This window comes from Protopterus annectens, chromosome 7.part0 (assembly GCF_019279795.1).
Source record: "Protopterus annectens isolate FY-2018-M chromosome 7.part0, PAN1.0, whole genome shotgun sequence".
NCBI classification, from domain to species: Eukaryota; Metazoa; Chordata; order Ceratodontiformes; family Protopteridae; genus Protopterus; species Protopterus annectens.
In genome coordinates, this window is record NC_056739.1 from 210,741,642 (window position 1) to 210,763,029 (window position 21,388).

The 21,388-nt window shown below is 41.6% G+C and overlaps 1 protein-coding gene across 1 annotated transcript in view; it reads right to left on the reverse strand.

The window, feature by feature from the left end:
• The window catches only part of ELP5 (elongator acetyltransferase complex subunit 5), a 912,344-nt gene that overhangs the window by 117,483 nt on the left and 773,473 nt on the right, over window positions 1-21,388 (reverse strand). Inside the window, exon 5 of the mRNA XM_044076712.1 lies at window positions 9,745-9,941. Within this exon, the coding sequence (XP_043932647.1) occupies window positions 9,745-9,941 (197 nt within the window). The remainder of the gene's footprint in view (window positions 1-9,744; window positions 9,942-21,388) is intronic.

Here is a 21,388-nt window from a genome sequence, read left to right on the forward strand (position 1 = left end):
TAGGGGGTATTGGGGGTATGTTTGTATGTTTGTCTGAGGGCTTTCAATGAAACAATAAGTTTTTTAAGATGTGATATAGGCTCAAATGGTGATGACAAGAAACAACTATATAAAAGATTAACCTGCCAAACACTCTATGCATGTAACAGGAAAGCTAGAACTAGACATTTAACAAAAAGCTGTTAAACATAAAAGGTGTCTTTAAAGGTCAATGGGAGCAGGGCAATGTAAGCATTTGCATTTCCTGATAAAATTATAAGGTTGATTAGGAGAATATATATATATATATATATATATATATATATATATATATATATATATATATATATATATATATATATATATATATATGAGGGATTTGAGGTGAAAAATAAAGTGGCTGGGGTCCTGTCTGATAATTTCTGCTTGAGCAGAGGAACCAGGCAGAAGTGTCCTCTTTCCCCTTTGTTATTTGCATTATATTTAGAACCACTGGTAAAGAAAATAAGGGATTCAGAAATTCAAGGATATATTTGGTATGGAAGTCAAGAAAAGCTGGCTATTTCCAGATGACATTATTTTATACCTGACAAAATCAGAAAGGGACAGTACAGTGTTGTGGAACATTCTGAGACAGTTTTAAACTTTTTCAGGATACAAATTTAATGAAGCTAAAACAAAGGCAATACCAGTAAATTATGTACTTGCACATGAACTGGTTCATCAATATCCATATTTATGATAAAAATTAAGTATTTAGAAATGTGGATTAAAAATGATTCCAATGTGACAGCTAAGGATTATGTGGGAAGTGACTACACAAAAGATAATACAAAAACTCAGAAAATGGAAGCTCTGTTATGTGGATATTGACAGCAAGACACAAGCAGTTAAAATGTTTTTAACCCCTTTAGTCTTATACACAGGTCAGGCATATTTTTAATCAGCCAGAGGAAAAGCTGTGGATAGCAATTAATAAAGAGCTGAAGGATTTTATCTGGGAGGGGAAGACAGCAAGAGTCAAGTGGGATAAGATGATTCTTCTAGTAGAACAGAGCAGAATGGGATTACCCGATTGGAAGGGATATTTCAGAGCGACACAGTTAAGGCTCCTAGACAGAGCACAAGCAGAAAACTACAATTCAAAGTGGAAAGGGATTATGACAAAATGGGGGAAAGCTCAAGAAACAAGGAGAGTGAGATTTTGGATAAAGACCTTGAAGGAGAATAACAATAAACATACAGAATATTATATTAAGAGTAGCAGAAAGTATTCCAAGAACTAAGCTAACATGGGAATGGAAAAAGGAGATTTTGCCAAAACAGATGACTGCAATTAGGGTTACAGACAATATGCAAGAGGCGGCTGGAATTTATTGGAAAAAACTGTAAAAGGAACCACGGTATTGGCAGCAAATAACTAGACAGGGAAAGGTAACAGAATGGGAAGATGCCAAAAATGTATTTGGGCTGCAGGTTAGAGAACGCCTTCCCTATCAAGGTCTGATATCAGAGTACAGGCAAAGAGAAAGAAACAGGGGTTCTGAAATGAAAGACCAGCACTGGCAGAGTTTTTTAGTAGAATCCAGAGCAGAAGCTGCCATTAAAAAAGAATAATTAGTATAGCATATATAAAACATTGCATGATATCTATAAGAATCAATCACAGGATGTTAGAAAGGATTGGGAAGAGAGATTAGATAAGCAATTCACAAAGAAACAATGGGAGATATATGTATGTCTCCCAAATAAGCAACAAAGTCTAGAAGATTTAGGATATTTGCTTGGAAATATTTATACAGGTATTTTTATACCCCAGGTAGACTCCAAAAAATTATCCTCAGGTAAACAGCAAATGTTGGAGGTGTGATGGGGGAGAAAAAGGTAACTGGGAACATTTTTCTGGGAGTGCAATGAGTTGCCAGACTTCAAAGATTCCCTGCAGAGTGCTCTGTCAGAGATACTGGGTGAGCAAACTAGTGTAACTAAGAAAAAGATATTTTCATCTATTATAAGAATCGAAATTACCTAGACATAGTAAGACCTTGCTGAGTCTAAGTATAGTGGCGGCCAAAAAAGCAGTTGCTAGAAAATGGAAATCAAAGTCTAAACCAACTTTACTAGAAGTAGCGAATAAAGTAACGGAGATAAAACAACTGGAATTGGGATCTTTATAAAAGGGTGGGAGCAAATTACATAGGAAAAATGGGAATTGTGGGAACAATACATGCAGTGGAGGAACAAGGTTTAGAACAAGGCAGGATATGAATGATCTTCGTAATGTTTGTCTGACAATTACTGGATAGATAAGTGTTTGCAACTACAATTGTGTCAACATGGTTTGTAATGTGTAATGCTTGCAACTGAAATTGTGTCAGCGTGGTTTGTTTTCATTTATATGAATGTAAAATTATCTGTCATAAGTGATAATTTAATAAAGATGTTCCTTTTTGAAAAAAAAATAAGGCTATAGTTGCTGGGTTAGGTTACGGAATAGTATACAAAAATTTAAAAGACTGAGGAACTTTATACAATTCTATCTGTCTTTCCAGGGGCAGCCGGCTGACTAACGTAAAAATGCAGACAGTAACAAACATATCCTCTAAAGCTGATAGAGCAGGAGGAATCAGCATAAGTTCTGGAAAAATCCTTCTGTAACAACTAATAGTATTTTCTGAGGGACTGAGAAAAATCAGTGTTCGCCCACTGAAAACTCTGGCACATTCTAAGAATAGTTTCAGAAAAAAGACCCCCCCCTGGGAGAATCAGAAACAGAGCTCTCCTCAGAGTCTGAATCAGAAAAGTACAGTTGTGTACCTACCATAAATGTAGATGTTAGAGTGTATTTACTGTTGCAGTCATTACATTTGGGTTATCCTGCTGGCAGGCTACCCGCAGTCGGCTTGAATGCCAAAGTCTTGGTCCGGCGTCGGTTGCTCTCGCCTCTTCCCTGACGTCAGTGCGCCAGGGGTATAAAAGATGCAGCCGATGCCATTTTCTTCAGTTTTTCTTGCCCCAGATGTCAGGTGCCCCCAAAAGGGTAGGCTAAAAATTATGCCAATAAAAAGCATGTACTAAAATAAAACATTACCTTCATCTACAAGCAAATACACCACATAGGTTGTATAGAATATAGAAGTACAGATAAGTCCCAGCAAAGAAAGGGGGATGGTGGGTAGGTAACCTGGACTGCAACAGTGAATACACTCGAAAATCTACATTTATGGTAGGTACACAACTGTACTATGTTCGTGTTTCACTGTTGCAGTCATTACACTTGGGTTGAATCCCAAAGCTGAGGTTGGGTGTCTTGGTCTAAATAGAATTAGGAGTGGCTATGAAGCCCTGCAGAACTGCAGTGGCAAAGCCTGCTCTGGATTTAGAGTAAAGAGGTAAGTGGTAGTGCTTTGTAAAAGTGTGCAATGAAGTCCAAGTTGCAGCCTCTAAAATGTCTTTGGTTGGTACTCCTCTGAGGAAGGCTGCTGAAATGGCTGCTGCTCTGGTTGAATGTGGCCTAATGCCCTTAGGCACTGATTTACCATGTTGTGAATAACAGAAACGAATGCAGTGGCCTATCCATTTTGAAATAGTCTGCTTTGAGATAGCCTTTCCTTGTGATCCTGCAGCATATGCCACTAAGAGTTGCTCAGTCTTTCTGAAAGCTTTAGTTCTGTCCAAGTAGAAGCGTAGCTGTCTGTGTATGTCCAAAGAATGCAGAAGTCTCTCACCCTTATTCTGTGGGTTTGGATAAAAGGTAGGCAAATGAATGGTTTGGTTAAGGGCCACACTGGACACTACCTTAGGCATAAATGTTGGGTTTGTCCTCAGAGAAACCCTGTCTGGATGGAAAATTATGAAAGGTTCCACAGCCATTAGTGCCTGTAACTCAGACTCTTCTTGCCGAGGTTATTGCTAGGAGTAGAGCTGTTTTCCATGATAAGAATTTTATCTCAGCTGTATTTGCTGGCTCAAAAGGAGGCAGTGTGATTTTTTCCAAGACATAATTGAGGTCCCATGCAGGTATTGGTGCTCTCCTTGGAGGTCTAATGTTTTTGGCCCCTCTGAGGTACTGCCTGATGGGAAAAAACAGGTGGGTCCATATTGTAATGAGCTGAAATGGCAGAGGCATGGATCTTAATTGATGAAAAGGATAGGCCTTTGTCCAGCATCTCAGTTAAGTATTGTAAAATCTGAGGGATATTTGATACAAGCGTGTCAATTCCTTATGCCTGGTTCCAAGCACAGAATCTCTTCCATTTTTCTGCATAAGATCTTCTCGTGCTGGGCCTCCTGGCCTCCAAAATAACATCCAAAACTAATTTAGAGAGAGGTGTGTTCTGAATGGTTACATTATCCGTCATGCTGCCAGATTTAGGGTTCTGAGCTGGCTGTGCAGGATCTGATTGTTTTGTTGGGTCAGTAAATGAGGAATTTGAGGTAATGTCCAGGCTGGGCCTTGAGACAAGCTCTTTAGGATTGGGTACCAGTGCTGACGGGGCCAGTCTGGGGCAATCAGTATCATTTTTGGCTTCTCTTGTCTGACCTTTAGGAGTACCTTGGGGAGGAGAGGCAGTGGAGGAAAGGCATATACTGTAAGGGTTTTCCTGCTGAATGATAGAGCATCCACTTTCCATGCTTGCTTGTGATAAGTCCTTGCGCAGAATCTCTGTAGTTGGCAGTTGTGAGGGGAGGCAAATATGTCTGGGCATCCCCATTTATCATGCTGAAGATTTGTGGATCCAGTTTCCACTCGTGAGGATCCATGAGGTTCCTGCTTAATTCGTCTGCCAGAGTATTTGTCTTTCCTGGCAGGAATTGTGCTTGCAGGTGTACTTGATAAGTCAATGCTGTGTTCCACAAAGTCATGGCTTGTCTGCAGAGGGGGTAGGAATGTGTGCCTCCCTGCTTGTTTATGTACCACATGACTGTAGTATTGTCCGTCTTTATCAGCAGTTGTCCTGGATGAAGTAGATCCTTGAAGGCTGTCAGGGCATTCTGAACAGTTAGCATCTCTTTTTGATTGATATGAAGATGCATTTGGCTTGCGGGCCATGTGCCCTGAATACATTTTCCTGCCATGTGGACCCCCCAGGCATAATCTGATGCATCTGTTGTTAGTGCCTGCCTGGCTGTGGGTAAAATGAATGGCTGTCCCTTATTGTGGTGATAGGCCTGTGCCCACCATCGAAACTCCTGTTGCAGGCAGGGAATGAGGGTAATTAATGTTCCCAGGCTGTGGCAATGTTGAGTCCAAACACTTTTTAGATACCATTGTAGTTTCCTCATATGCAGTCTTGCATATGGAATTAGTAGAATGCAGGATGCCATGAAGCCCAAAGCCTGCAGAATTTTTCTTGCAGATAACTGGGTCTTTGTTTCCAACATTTTGAAGTAAGAAGTCAGTTGCCTTTGTTTGTCTGGCATGAGGATAAGCCATCTGGGCAGTTGTATTTAAGCTTGCACCCAGGAATATTATCTCGAGAGGGTACTAGTTTTGATTTCTTTTCGTTTACTGTGTACCCTAGGCAAATTAGTAATCTTTTTACAAACTCCAGATGCTTTAGTAGAATGTCCTGGTTCTCTGCTTGAATAAGGCAGTCGTCCAAGTAAGGATATATCTGAATTCCTCTTTGTCTGCAAAAAGCAATTACTGGTGCCAGGCATTTTGTGAAGACCCTGGGCGCAGTAGATAAGCCAAAGGGCAGTGCAGAGAATTGGTAGTGCATTGAGCCAGCTATGAATCTGAGGTATCTTCTGCAAGATTGTCTGATTGGGACATGCAGGTATGCCTCTTTTAGGTCCAAAGTTACAAGCCAAGCCTTCTTGCCCAGCATGGGTAGAAGCTGCTGCAGAGTCAACATTTTGAAATTTGGAACATCCAGAAATGTGTTTAGAATAGACAGGTCCAGTATTGGTCTCCAGGCTTTGTCCTTTTTGGGTACCAAGAAAAGTCTTGAGTAAAATCCTTCCCCCTGCTCTTGCTGTGGTACTCACTGAATGGCCCTCATGTCCATGAGGGATAAAACTTGTTTTTGTGCCTCTGCCCATTGATTGTGTGGCAGGTCTGGCATACCTTTTGTCCTTGGCAGGGTGTGAAAGTGGAACCTATAGCCCTGAGACACTATATTCAAGACCCATTTGTCCTGGGTGATCATGTGCCAGTTTTGTGAAAAAAGTGCTAGTTTTCCCTCTAAGGGGGCTGCCAAAAGATAAGTGCTTGGTGCTTGCAGAGGAAAGTCATTGGGACTGTTTCCTGTATGGCTGTGATTTGTCTTCTCCGCTTTTGGAGGTAAAAGCACCCCATTGTTTAGGCCTGCATGAGCCTTGGGCCTGGGATCTGCCTCTGGGGCATCTGTATCTGCCTCTTTGAGGCCTGTCTGACACTGGAAAGGACCAATTCTTTTTAGGCCAGTTCCTGCTAAATCTGGGTGGCTGTACCTGTAAGAAATCCTTAACTGTCTGCATAGATTTCGCTTTGTCCTCCATTTTCTTCAACACCTCTTCTGCTTTAACACCAAACAAAGTATCATGCTGTAATGGAGCATCCAATAATTTTGCTTTAACATGATCAGGCAGAGTCTGTTCCTTTAACCAAGCATGCCTCCTAATGATGGAACCCGTAACAGCGGCCCTGCAAGAGGCCTCCAGAGAATCAAAACCACATTGCAAAGTATGCTTTCCCACTTGTTCAGCTGCATGCAATAAATCCTGCAGTTCCTTGTTTTCTGCACATTCAGAATTTGTCAACATTTTCTATTTTAGCAGTGACATTAAGTATTGCTGATATTTAAGCATATGAAACTGACAATTTAAAGCCCATACAGCCAAGGTAGCAGAAGTGTAAACCTTTTTCCCCCATCTGTCCAGAGCCCTTGAATCCCTATCAGAGGGGATAGGGTTTTTTGCAGTGGAAGCCTTGACCCCTTTGGGACCCTGAGATATAGTTTCTGGGTCAGCAGCAGGGTTTTTATAAAGAAATTTATATGAATCTGGAACTCTGTAGTATCTGTCTGGCTTAACAGGTGCAGGAGGTAAAGAGTCAGGAGACAGGCCGGACTCTGAAAATACATCATCTACAATGTCTAAAACAGGGGGAATAGCAAGAGGCCTGTGCTGAGGTAGTAAAATAAAGTCTCTTAGCCTTTTCTTAGATTGTGAATAATCTTGGCTCTCCCAGTGAAAGTGTTCCCTCATGGCATGCAGAGTTTCCCCAAAAGAATAATCCCCAGGAGGAGAGGCTGAAGGGATAGATTCTTCAGCATCAGAATCCTCAAAGGGAGGAAGAGAGTATTCCTGTTCAGATGAGGAGTCAGAGGAAATGGAAACCTGATCTGAAGATTCATATTCTGTCTCTTGCCAAGGCCTTTTATCAGGAGGGGGATGGGAACCCCTGATCAAAGTGATAAGGTCTTCGGCCATTTTGAGCATCTGTTTTTTAGGCATAGAGGCCTGTCCATGGGATTGCTGCACTTGTTTCTTTGTCTTTAGTGGTGCTTTGGTCTTTGCCTTTGAAGCTGAAGTTGGTTTTACATATAACTGTGTAGGCCTGAAAACACCCTCAGAAGCCGATGCCTGCTCAGCCGCTCCGGACTCATCTGAGGGAATATTTTCCGAGTGTCCAATACCTTGAGTTTCCTGTGGCCTAGTCGGCTCCACGTGGGAGTCGGAAGCAGCCTGCGGCTCTGAGGTAGCAGGTGTCAGGGGCTGCGAAAGTGCCTCACTGAGAACCGGCGACTGGCTTAGAAGAAGCCTCGTCGTCGGTTTTGGACCTCGGATGCCTGTCCTTTTCCTTTTCCTTGCGTTTCTTGTGAATTGTGGTAGTAGGATGGCTATCCGATGACATTGTGTAATTAAATCTTCGGCCAAAGTAATGAAAAGCAAAATCATGCCGACGCTTAATAGTGCGTTGGTTAAATCTAGCACAAAACCCGCAATTAGTAACGTCGTGATCAGGGCCTAGGCAAGGAATACAATAAGAATGGAAGTCTTTATGAGGTATTTGCTTCCCACAAGAAATACAATTATTAACTTTTTTTGACATCGTTCTGGAACAAGAAAAATGTTTCCCCAACGGGGTACTTAGCTTGAAATGAAGACTTCGGATCTGAAATTCGAACACGAAAATCTCAGGAGTTGGCCGACCGGCACTTGCGAAATGCTTTTGCTTCGAACACCGTGCAGCAAGAAAGACTGAAGAAAATGGCGTCTGCTGCATCTTTTATACTCCTGGCGCACTGACGTCAGGGAAGAGGCGACAGCAACCGACGCCAGACCAAGACTTTGGAATAGGATAACCCAAGTGTAATGACTGCAACAGTGAAACACGATGAACATCGGAGCTCTCCTCAGAGTCTGAATCAGAAATCCGTGGGGAAAAAGAATCTGCCTCTGTATCTTCCTGTTCAGATTCAAAATCCTGAACCTCTTCTGGAAAAGAGGAATCCTGCTTTCTTTAGCACAAAACATTTTACATAAAGGATTAATAGCCTGAATTAAAGCTTGAACAAGACACAGTAAACTACTGCTGCCTAAAGATGTTTGAGAAGGAGCAGATACATCATTTTTTTGGTTCTTTTGATAAGAAAAATGGTGCCAGCCATGTTACTAATGGCAGCAGCTGCTTCCAATAGGACTGGGCACAGCATTCTGGCACAACAGGGACAGTCCACAAAGTTACTTTTGTAACAGAAAAAACACAGTAAAAAGCACTTTTAAACATTATGACAGTTCCACCAATGAAAAATAAACAATTTCTCCACAGAAAATATGTTTTCAGTTACTGAAGTCTACTTTTAAACGGATAGAAAAAGAATGCTCTCTTTAAAAGTATGTTAAGAGTCTCGAGACAGTCTGTTAAAACTGAAAACTCCAAGCTTTAAAATAACTTTCCTGAAAAGGAAAGTAATATAAAACATCAATAAATTTAAGAAGTGTGAGAAAATATATTTTTTTTTCCTGAAAGGAAACATATATGCCCAGCTAATGAAAGCACAAGCCAACAATCAATTCTCAAAAGCCTCACAGTAGCATACGCTTGGTGGCAGTAAATCTCTGAAGGACTTCACACCCAAACTTGCTTTTTTAAGCAGCTCAGCTCAAGTTGCTTGACAGTGTGGATGCATGGAAGGTGCTTTGAAGCTTTGGAAACTGTCCGGACATTATATCATTGGCGAGATATAACCCATCTAACTAAGGCTACTGCAGCAGTGATCAATATGATGAACATTTAAAGTGAATAGGTCTCTGGTGATGTACACTGAAGCTTTTTTTTTCACCAAAATGATTGTGGCTGCATGAAACAAATTATCAGTAAGAGGGTGTGAGAATTCAATGCAGCACAGGAGGCACAAGAGAGGTTTTAAATACATAGATGAAGAATATGTTGACTATAACATAAGATTACAAGGGTAATCTCTCCACTGGCTGCTTAAGGGGAGTGTGCTGGATGGACCCCAACTTATCATCTGTTGTCATTTGTTCACAATACCTTCTGCTGACACTGTGGGCTTTGTTGTTAAGATGCCTACTATACTGTGTTGCTACAACAGATCATTAATATTCACTGCACTGCTTTCACTTAGTGATTTCCAATAGGTTGTAGTAAGCATAACATCATTTCTTGGTTAGAAACTGTTGCAGCTGTCTTAAAGGTTTCACCTTTTTTAATCCAAGCTACTGATAATTCACTTTTCTAAACATCACAGAACAGTGATCATGTATTTTAGATAAAAGAAAACGGTGCTCCATTCAATCTTATACACTGACCTTATAAATAACTTTACCAGATTTCTTTATGTGCCGAACAGCTGCCAGACCACAAGAACCTTTACTCTTCACTGAACCGGCATCAGGCAGAGGAAGTACCTTGATGGCAGTGCTGGCCAAGTGACAGATACTTGCCAGAATTCCTGGCTCATGCAGGTCCCCATGCAGCAGGCCCACAATCCTCCTTACCTTCAGCCCTGAGAAAGAAGGGAAGATCAATGAGAGACTTACTCCTGCAAAACCATCACAGCACAAAACCACATTTGTTATTTGGAATAGCTTTTCAAACAGCATATTTTAATTCTGCATGTCATACAGAGTAAACACTGAATCTGATGATGTCCTTTTCATTCTTCCTAAATTGATGGGATCTTGGATCTGGGCTTGGCCGCATTTACTAGTCCCTTGGATCCAATTCCCTGGTTACCTTGCAAAACCTCAGATCTCATCTGCCACCTTATCATAACAGACACAGGTCTCTCTTGCAGAGCTTGTGGTGCGTTATTTTCTACAGAGAATGCAATTCTCTAATTTTTCTAATAGCCTTTGCTATTTTAGTCACCTCTTCCTCCTTTACCTTTAGTTCTATTGGATTTCTGTCACATTAGGCTTCTCTTTAATTTTCCTTCAGTTCTACATCTGGTACTCTTAAGTACCATTGTTGGCACTTTTCTATTCTTTTCTCTCCTCTTTTCTACCCTTAGTGGGCATTTCCTTACCTACCACTATTGGCAGCTTTTTCTGAAAACACCTCTGTGTTCTACCTTTCTTCTTAGGTGATTAAGACTGAAAAACCCACTGGCCCATCTGAACACTGATTCCACCATATACGGTTTATTTCTATTGGCCTCAGTGATTGACGCAATAAGCTCATTCTAAAAAGACTTGTTACCATCCTCTTCTTCCTTTTCAGAGGCTCAACTCCCCGCAAAAAAATCTAAGACCTCTTTGGAGGCAACAGAATCTAGGAAGCAGTCTCAAATCCACTCTTCCAAGTCAGCTGCTACTTTGGAGCCCATTACCAAAGTTCAGAAAAAATAGATCTGACAACTTCAGATCTGAAGCAGAAAGAGTCAGATCTAACACCAGTAAAGTCAAAGTCTCATAGGACCCAGTCCCCAGGGTTCATTCAGGAGCCTTTCTCTCCTCAACTCCCTTCCCTCTTCCTACAAGAGACCCAGAGGACAGAGTCTCAGCCCCAGTCCACTTCTTCCTCTCTCAGGTCCTCCAGGAGCCTTTCTGAAGCTGAAGTTGATAGGATCATGGGGAAGTTCCTCAGGGCTTGGATTCAGATGGGGTTATCCTGGCTTCAACTCCTATCAGATCTGTGAGCCTCTCTTCTGTTTTTCAGACTGTGACTTCTCCTATTCCAATCTGACCAGCAATTTCAAAGCCTTCAGATCCGAGAACCCAGAGAGTGTCTGTTGGATCGGAAGACAGCTAGGTCTTTGACTCTGTGTCCCTGACTAGTCTGGCACTGATTCCTTTGGACCAGTATGAGTCTCACAGCCGAAACACTGGCACCGGGTCCGGGGGAATTGGTTTGACTCAGAGGTTGTCTGACCTGTCCCTGTTTCTCAGGGCTTTGGCGATGGACAACTTGGGTCCGGCTCCCCCTTCGAGGCATGGGTCAGGGCATGGTAGCATCTGGAGCCTCAACTCCAATGTGGCCAGCTAGGGCTTCTCCTGGTCCTTCTGCCTTTGAGGTGGTGAAAAGGGTTTTCTTTCAACTGAGAGACATGGCTATGCTTTCTTCTTCTTCAGATTCCACAGCTCTGCCACCATCAGGTCCAAGCTGTGATCCTCACAGACCTATCTCACAAGGACAACTGGCCCTATCAAGTGTCCACACAGCCCCCCCCCAAGGACTTTCCCTTCACTTTGAGCACCTCCCCAGATCATCCCACTGATGAGGTCCCTCGCAAGAGAAATTGCAAGAGGAGGCACATAGACTCCACTCAGGAGTTGTACTATGAAGACAATAACTTTGATAAGGAGGAGAGGTCTCCAAGGTTTCAACCAGATGATGTCTCCCTCAGAGACATCTTAGAAACCCTAAAGCAGAAAGGTGGATGGTCCTCCAATTCCCCTTCCCAGGAGGAGTCAGTGTTCCTGGAAGCGTTTTGGTCCAGCCCATCTATGTCTTGGGTGACTCCCCTGGTTGAAGAGCTTACAGATCTAGTTTCTCACCAGGTATGGAAGGCACCAGATACTGCAGAACCCATCATCTGGATATGTTCCTTGCCTCTCCTAAGGGCAGGCCCCACTGGAGCAAGGGGATCCCTGCTGATGCCACGATTGTGGTGGCAGCCATGAAGAAAGACCTGGCACAGCACAGCTCCTCTGTCCATCCCTCTAACAGAGAGTTCAGCACATTGGACAGATTCAGAAAGCACATTTATGCCTCTGTGACCTTTGCCCTATGGCCACTGAACTACTTGGCATATTTCATCAGGCTGCAATGGGATTTGAATAAAGAGCTTTTCAAGTCCCTCTTAGTCCACGTCTGCAGAGGATCACAAGAAGATTTTTTTTTTTTACAGCTGGCCACTCTTTTAACCATCTCTAATGCTTCCATGAGGTTAATTTCCAGTGCTGCTGAGGGTACACCTCACAGAAGGCAGGTTTAGGAATAGCTGTTAGAAGACGTGCCTGTATGTGCTTGTGCAACTTTATGGAGCACTCTTCAGGCACCTTATAGAATCTATCTGGCTTCTTAGGTGCAGGGGGTTGAGAGTTAGGGGCTACAGACACAGCTGCAACCAGAACAGGAGAAGCAGCAGATGGCTTGGGAGACTCCATCTGTAGGAGCTCATAATATCTTTTCTGAATCTTAGAAACTTAAGAACAATCCCACTTAAAAAAATCCATCATACAGGCAATGGTATTCCCAAAGGAGAATTCCTCCAAAAGGAATCTGGACTTGTGGAGTCATCCTCCTCTGAACCATAGTCCAAGGAGGAAGGAATTTGGGAAGAATAAGTCAAAGATTCTTTCCCTGAATCAGAGTCCTCATTCAAGGAATTCAATTTCCTAGGCCTCTTGAGTGTAGTAGAAGACCAGGGAGGAGCCGGGACAGAAATCCCTTGATGAGGCCTCACAATAAAAGCATTAAACCCTGAATGAAATCCTGCCATTCCCATTGGGAATCCTTAAAAAATATGAGAAATACGCTTTGTTTTTGTTTCTTTTTCTGTGGGACATCTGCTTGAAACACCCTCAGAGGATCAGACCCCTGGCGTGACTCAATAATGGTTGTAGGAATCCCCTCCCTTAACTAAGATCTGAGGAATCACCCTTGGTCCTTCAGATATAATCAGCCAAGGTTCGCCCTCAATATTAGGGACAGACGTTTGAAAGGCCTCTGAGGATGTGTGAGAAGCCACAGCCATGCCAACCTCTGGACTGGGTTGTGGCAGAGGAATCTGAAGCAACCACTGAATAGTCCTCTGGGCTTTCACGAGCCTTGAGAGAGACATCCGGGGGAGGCTGGACAGCAGCCAGATCACAGCTAACTTTTTTGACCTTTTTCTTGGCAGACAGCTGGCCCTCTGGATAGGAGGATTCCACCATAGCACCTTCAGCCAGCAACTTAAGACATTGTTTTTCCAACTATATGGACAGGGAGGAGAGATGCCTGCAAAGGGTCTTCGGGACAAATGCCTGGCAGATACAGCATTGCTTAAGATCATGGGAAGCACCCAAACAGAAGAGACACTGCTCATGGCAGTCTTTATAGAGAATCTGCCTCCCACACTGACATTTTCCCTTTGTGGATGACATCAACACAATAAGCACAAAAAATCAGAAACCCCAAAGGGGCATTTATCTGAAAACATGGCTTGGTAACCAGCACAGTGGAAGGGCATTCAGACCGATGTTCAACAATGGAGTTCAAAATGGTGGCAAAATTGTTCTGAGTCTGTGCATTAGTATGTCACCTTTATACCCTTTACCATGACCGAGGAGCATATGTATATCATACGACGCCTATAAAGTCTAAAGGCTTAGGAATACTAGTCGGACGTTGGGCTATCCCTGGCAGGAGAGGCCTTAGGTAAAGAATACTGCAACAGTGATATGGATGGACATTTAGGATTTGTAGACTAGCCATAAGGATGTTTTGCAGTCACATACCAGGTATAAAGCAAAAAGCACAATGGAAATAATTTAACAGAAATACTATAAAGACAATGTGCATCACATGTAATCAAATGGCACCAAAACTACAGCAATTTTTTTTTCAAAACACACATATTTAAAATAATTAACAATTGGCATAATTAAAACATCCTGCTGGTATTAATACAGAATGGACAAAACCACCTTATATGACCACATAAAAAGACAGTATGTGGATTTAACAGAAACCACCTGTAGACCACTCCTGAACTAAAAGACATGAGGCGGTTCTTGCTTAAAGGAATCTTTTGGAGCTGCCACTGACCTGCTGCTGTTGTGAGACTGCTTTTGAATTATTACATTTAATGTGCGCAATTTTGTATTGCTGTTTATTCTTTTACACTTATTTATTGAATTTGTTTCTACTTCAATCTGTTTTGCTTTACATTTGTTGCATTTTAACTTTATCTTGGAGTTTTAAAATATGTATTTAGGGAAAGTTCTGAAATATTTCTTTTGTGTTCTCTGCTCTGACTGCAAAGAGATTAAGGCTAAGCTATCTGTGGGAAGAGTTGTGAAGAAGCATTTTTTAAAGGTTAGTAGAAAAGAAGACGACTTGCTGCTGTTGTAAGGCTATTTTTTTAATCCACCCTCTCTCTGTTATTCTATTAAACTCTATGTCTCGTGTGGCCTACCCCTTTTGTACATCTGACTTTGGAAGCTCCTCCCATTTTCATCTTGTCTGCTCATATTAGTGAGCATTAGAAATCCAAACTAGGAAGGCCTTCCTATTAGACTGTTAAACCTTCTGTTTCTCTCTCTCTCTCTCTCTTTCATCTTCCTTCTGTTGTGCACACTGCAATATGAAGAGGATTCTATCCTGTTTTTGAAAACACAAAACATCCGTGCAAGCCTACCAATGACTGGTAGCCTACAAACCATATCTCAAGAATCATCTTGGGATTAGTGCTTCTATTTGAGAAAAAAGAGCACAGTGGCACTATTTTCTAGCTTTCCTAGAGGCTACTAATCAATGGAAAGCCTGACAAAGAACAGTTGCGTAAGTAAAGTCACCATAGGAGTTGATGTTCAAATAATCACTACTGTAGTATATTAAGCTATATGAATTATATGCGGCTAATGGCTAACATGCTTTTATACTTCAGGTCACCTTCAACGTGCCTAAACCGTAGTCAGCTTGAGTTGAGCTGACTAAAAGTCATGTTTGGTTGCAAAGACCTTCAAGAGTTTTCATGCCAACACAGAGAGGGAGACTAAAGTCTTGAGAAGGACAATGGTAGGAAAATAAAAAATCAAGTCTACATCTGGAAAAAAATATATATAAACATAAGGGGAGTGGAAGGAGCAGCTACTGCAGCAGTGATCATTTGAACATCTACTGTTATGGAAAGGCTACTTGCACATCTGTATTATACTCTTCATACTGATCACTGATGAAGTAACCTAAACTATATGGGTAGACAGCATATGCAAACTGAGAGAAGGAAGGGTGCGTGTCCTTGTGTTCCTGGAGAATGGTCCTAGCAAAGCCTGTCCTAGACCAAGAGAGAAATCTAGGCGGAGCCATATGCAATACCCATAACAAAAAAATAAAGTCACATGAGACTGAATTGAAAGAGGGGGATCCATAGGCCAATAGGTTGAAATGGCTGCCAAATGACACTTGAGTGAGGAATAAGACATGCCACAGGACTCTCATAAATAATATAAAATTAGAGAAACACTAGTCGAGAGTAAGTGCTGCCTTTTTTGATGGCAGCAACCACAAAACCTTTTTCCATTTGCTGATATATGATTTTCTAGTAGCAGTTTTTCTTGTCTCCATTAACACCTGCTGCATGTCTTCAGAAAAAAAAGGTGCCTAAAAGGTATTAAAATGATATCATCCAGGCACTCAGTTGCAACTGTTTGGGGTTGGATTGTCTTAAACATCCATGATCTTGTATGAATAAAGCCAGTCTTAGAGGAAGCTTGTGGTGATTGCCCCTGACCATTTCCAGAAGAAGGGAGATCTCATGCTACCTTTGAAAGAAGTCATCTCCATAATGATCTCTGGAAGTATTTCTGAATCTTCAGAAGTACGCTGGATATTTGTGGAAAGGGTGGAGAAGCATAAAGGAACATTCCTGCCCAAGATAAAAAAAAGAAAAGACATCTGTCTTTCAAGGCCTTTTAGCATGGAATCCTGGAACAGAATTTTGCCAATTTTAATACTTGGAAGACAAAAAGATCTATTTAAAGTATTCCCCACACATAGATCAAATTATGGAAGACCTTCTGATTCAGTTTCCATTCGTTAGGTCTGTCCTGGTGTTGCTCTGCTTGTCTACCACACAGTTTTGCTCTGAGAGAATGTAAGATGCCTGTAGAGTGAGACTGTGCTGATTTGTTTAGCCTTAGCTACTGTAGTATCACAGTGTACAATGTTACCTTTGTGTAAGTGTTTGTGTTGTGCTTTTTACCTTGGTTTATTCTATGCTCTTACCTTAACTGTATTTAGCTCTATACTGAAACTCTGCTGGACTCTCAGTTAATTGTTATTTTTCTCTCTCTAACCCACACAGCTCTCAACCTCCTTCCTTCATTAAAGACAGAGAACCTACCTGCCTGGTCAATAAGGACACCCATCTAATAAATCCTGCTATCTGAGCTGTACTCCGAGGATATTTTCATACAATTCTCTAAGTCCCTCCTTCTAAAGGATTCAAGAAGTACGTTGATCCCCAACCACACGGTGCATTGAACCGTTTTATATCACCTTTTACTAGTTTATGTTTAAAAGGCTCTCTCCTGAGCTAGGTACCCAGAAGCCAGACCCTGCTCTCCCCCTTTAAATAAACCTTTCTGCTCCGTTGTTACTAAACACTACCTTACCCTTTTCTTACCTTTCTACTTTCCCTGCTGACTCTAGTTCTAACTTTGTCCACTAGGTGGCAGCCTATACTTGCTTGTCTTATATCCCCTTCTTCCCCTTCTCCAGTATTCAATCCCTCACTACTGCTTAGTTCTGTCATCTCTTTTTACTCTCCTTGTTCCTACATTTGACTGTTCTTTTACTTGCCCCTCTAGCACCCTTTTCCCTCACCTCCATCCCTTGTAAACAAATAATTGTAGTAGTTCTACCCACTCATCTGGAACTGTATAAGTGCTCCTCTAAGATCGGTTGCTTACTGATTGTCTCTCAGATTCTCTTCCTTTACTTGCTCTAACCGACTCCGTTCGCCGTGGGGGCTCACTCCACTCCTCTACCCTACCCCCAATTCCTACCCACCCCCAGGGGTCCTAACCTTATAGTTCTCTAACCACTCCTCCCTTTCAACTCACCTATCACACATTACTCCACCCTCTTACTCATCCTATACCTATCCTTGTCTACTATAACACATACTCTATTTATTCCCTCACTTCCTCTCTACTTTTTCTTTTAATTTTTACTTCCCACATTTCCTTCAGATACATCCCTATCACTGTGCCTCCACTCCTAAACTCTATTTAAAATGTATCCTCCTTTTCTCACTTCTTCCTTTCCTTATGCTGTCTTACCTTCTAACCTCATATGAACTACTTAGACTCAAAGAACCACACTCTTTCACTCAATATACTAACCCACCTTCCAAAAACACATTCTAAGCATTCTCAAACAACATGTCTTTTCCTAGCTACCTTCTTGCAAGATTTCATAGAAAGTTCCACATTACCTACCCTAACCAGGAATACAAAAAAATTGTTATACATCTACTCCAAACTCTCTGACACCAAAATAAGAATACTTTTCTCCCATATAGCAGGTGACATTCATCCCAACCCTGGCCCAAACAACACTGGTACTATAAACCCCCTTTTTTCTCCACCCTTATGCTCGAACTTTCCCTCCAAACTCCCAAACTCTCTCTCGATGGCTCACCTTAACATCTGCAGCATTAATAATAAAATTGCCCAGCTCCATGCACTGCTTGATATACACTCATTCAACATGCTTTGCTTATCTGAAACTTGGTTCAAACCAACAATCCAAGACAGGGAAATTATTCCCCTGGATTACAACATCTTAAGACTAGACTGTAAAGCCAAAAAGGGTGGTGGTTTAGCAATTCTGTACAAAACAGGCATGCAAATTACTATTTATGAAAAACCTTCCTCTGTTAGTAACTCTGAAATCCTGATCTCTAAATTACACCTTAATACCCACAAATCCATCTATATTATTTGCACCTACCTTCCACCTGGAAATAATATTAATACCCTCGAAGAAATCCTTAGTTGGCTCTCTCTTAAATTCCCACAAGAAACCATACTACTGGGTGATGTCAATATAGACTGGAAAACCTGCTCCTCAGGAGTCCCCCCTCCCTCTTAAATCTCCATGGCTTTTCACAAACCATTCACACTCCAACCAGAACTAACAAATCTAATAACAAAGAAAGTACATTGGATTAGATTCTGATAAATCGTCACCACCAAAATTACACAGTAGGAACACTACCTGATGACTTAAGTGACCATGCCCTCACCTACTTAAGACATAAAACTCCTACCCCTAACCTTGCTAAATATAAAATGGTCAGAACAAATAGAAACTTTAACCCTGAATCCTTCCTTGCTGAAATAAGAGCTAGAAATTGGCCTCCTCAAACTCCTGCCACTAGATGATGTTGTAGCATACTTCAACTCAAAGTTCTCATCTATACTAGACTCTCATGCCCCTATAAGATTTGTCAGAATTCACTCAAAACAAGCCCCTTGGCTTTCAAAAGATACTCGGCATAAAATTATTCTGAAACATAAGCTCTGCACCAAATACCATAGCACTAAAGATCCCAGCAACCAATTTAAATTTAGACAAATAAAAAACATTACAAAAAAAGCCAGACTTCTAGACAAAAGAAATTACTACTGCCACTTACAACAAACTAACCAACAAAATCCACGAAAGTTTTGGGCAGGAATAAATAGACTCTTAAAACCTGGCTACTCTGACACCCCATACCCCTTAAGCTCTTCCCAGAACAACCCAAAACAAACAGCTGATGCCTTTAATACATTCTTCACTGAAACTGTCCAGTCTCTATCTAACCAACTATCCCCCGATTTATCATCTCAGCCCACCTCCCCTAGCACTTCTATTCCTCATTACAACTGCAACCGGTACCCACATCCCTTATCTGCTCTCTTCTCCACAAACTTAAAGCCTCGTCTCCATCTGCTGACCTTCTACCTCCCAAATATATAAAAATTGCAGCCAAACCATTAGCCTATCCTATTTCCATTCTGATAACAGAACTATTATCGAAGACTACATTCCTTCAGTCTGGAAAATCTCACATATTATTCCTACATAAAGGTGGAAACTAAACAGAACTTTCTAATTACCGACCCATAGCCCTTCTCTCCCCCCTTGCTAAAATCATGGAAAAATGCATCCAAAAACAGCTACTTAATCACCTGTTAAATAACCTCCTATCCAACTGTCAGCATGGCTTCAGACCCTTCCACAGCACCACTTCTGCCCTTCCTTTCCTTCCCTGACCGCATCAACAAAAATCGGAATAATAATATCCTTACCTCTGCTCTCTTCCTTGACCTATCCAAAGCCTTCGATAAGGTCAATCACCAGATACTAATAAATTTACTGAAAACATTAGCCCTAGACTCTTGTGCCATAAAGTGGTTCCACTCTTATCTTCATAACAGACAATGGGCAGTGCTCTGGCATAATAACTTCTCCAACCACCTCCTCATTACCTTCGTAGCTCCCCAAGGCTTTATTCTTGGCCCCCTCATGTTTTCTATTTTTATTAATGATCTGCAAACTAGTATTCCCTTTGCAACCTGTATACAATACGCTGACGATTCTACTTTGATTTGTTCTGCCTCATCCACCTCTGAACTGCACTCTAACACCCAACAGACTTTCCAAACCATTGAAACACGGTTCCTTAAATGTCTAATCTTAAACCCTAAAAAAAACAAATTGTTACTTTTAGGTTCATAGGTTCATAGATTAGTACTAAGCTAACTGCCCTTGTGAGCCATTTTAAGCCTAGCCAATTATCCCTTGTGAGACTCAAACCCTGCACCTTGTGTTTGTAAGGCAAACACCTTAACCATTAGGTCATCCTCCCCACCCGAAAATCCCCTCCTCTCAACTTCTCTGTCCTGTCTAATAATGGCACCAGCATATCACCAGACCCCTCTACCAGGCTCCTTGGAGTAGAGATAGATAACCTATCCTTTGACTCTCACATAAATAACACTATAAAATTAACAGAAAAACAGGCTCCCTTTATAGGATTAAACCATTCCTTACTCCACTTGCCAGAACTTCCATTGCCCATTCCCACCTGGTTTCAACCCTCCTTTATGCCTCTCCTGTTTACACTTACCTGTCCAAAACTAACCTCAACAAACTGTCTGCTGCCTACAACAGTATCGCCAGATTTGCCTCTGGCTCTACTTTTAGAACTCACCATTGCATAAACTTAAAGAAATTAGGATGGCTTGAGTTGCAAAATCTAATCTTATTTCATCCTCTCTCCTTAGCCCAAAAAATCCTGTACAAACCTTCTAACACCCCTATACTCACTTCCCTTATAACTCGTTACTGCAACCTCAAAAGCCTCCATTCCTCTAAAAAACTTCTCATAGCAATTTGTAAATCCAACAACTTGGCAGGTAACTCCTTGTTCTCAAACACTATAGGAAAAGCCTAGAACTCTCTTCCTGACAATCTCTCTGCCATCTCCTCTCATCACTGCTTCAAAACCCAGCTCAAACCTTACCTTAGTACCCGCTGGCTCTCCCCCTGCACAAACCCAGACTAACATTTCCATTTGCTTCTAGTACTTCCACTTTTTCTGCTTACTTTTATTCTATAACTTACTTTTCTGCTCAATTTCTATTCCATTAGTATGTATTTAAGTCCTAACTGTTGCATCTGAAAGAACTTGCTATTGCAAATGCTCACAAACTAAACTTGCAATTCTGTTTATCAATGTATGTATTTGGAGCTTTTCTCCCCGGGCCTCTACTGAAAATGGACTCAAATTCAGTTGGACCAGCCCGGTCAACAAATGTAAAATAAAAATAAAATAAAAAAGCTGTATCCCGGGCTCCCGTGGTTAGTCCGCACAGAGAGCAAGATCTATTTTTCCCTTACTTGTTAATGCATCACATCACTGTGGTTTTGTCTATAAAATCTAGTACAGGTCCTGGGGACTTTAGATGATTCATAGAGACAAGGGTATTTATGAGAGCTAACATCTCTTATACTGGTTTGTCTTGGTCTGTCTTTTTGTTCCAAGCAGCCTGCACTCTTATTCCCGTTGATACTGCTCCTTGTGCAAAGTTTGGGGTGTCTGTTGTGACTGACTGTGCTAGAGCAGGAGGGGAGAATGGGACACCTGGATTTTGAGAGATTTGGTGTCTCTACCACAAAAACTCTATTTTAACAAATCCTAAAACTGAAATTTGAAAAGTGAAGGGATGTAAAACCTGACACCAT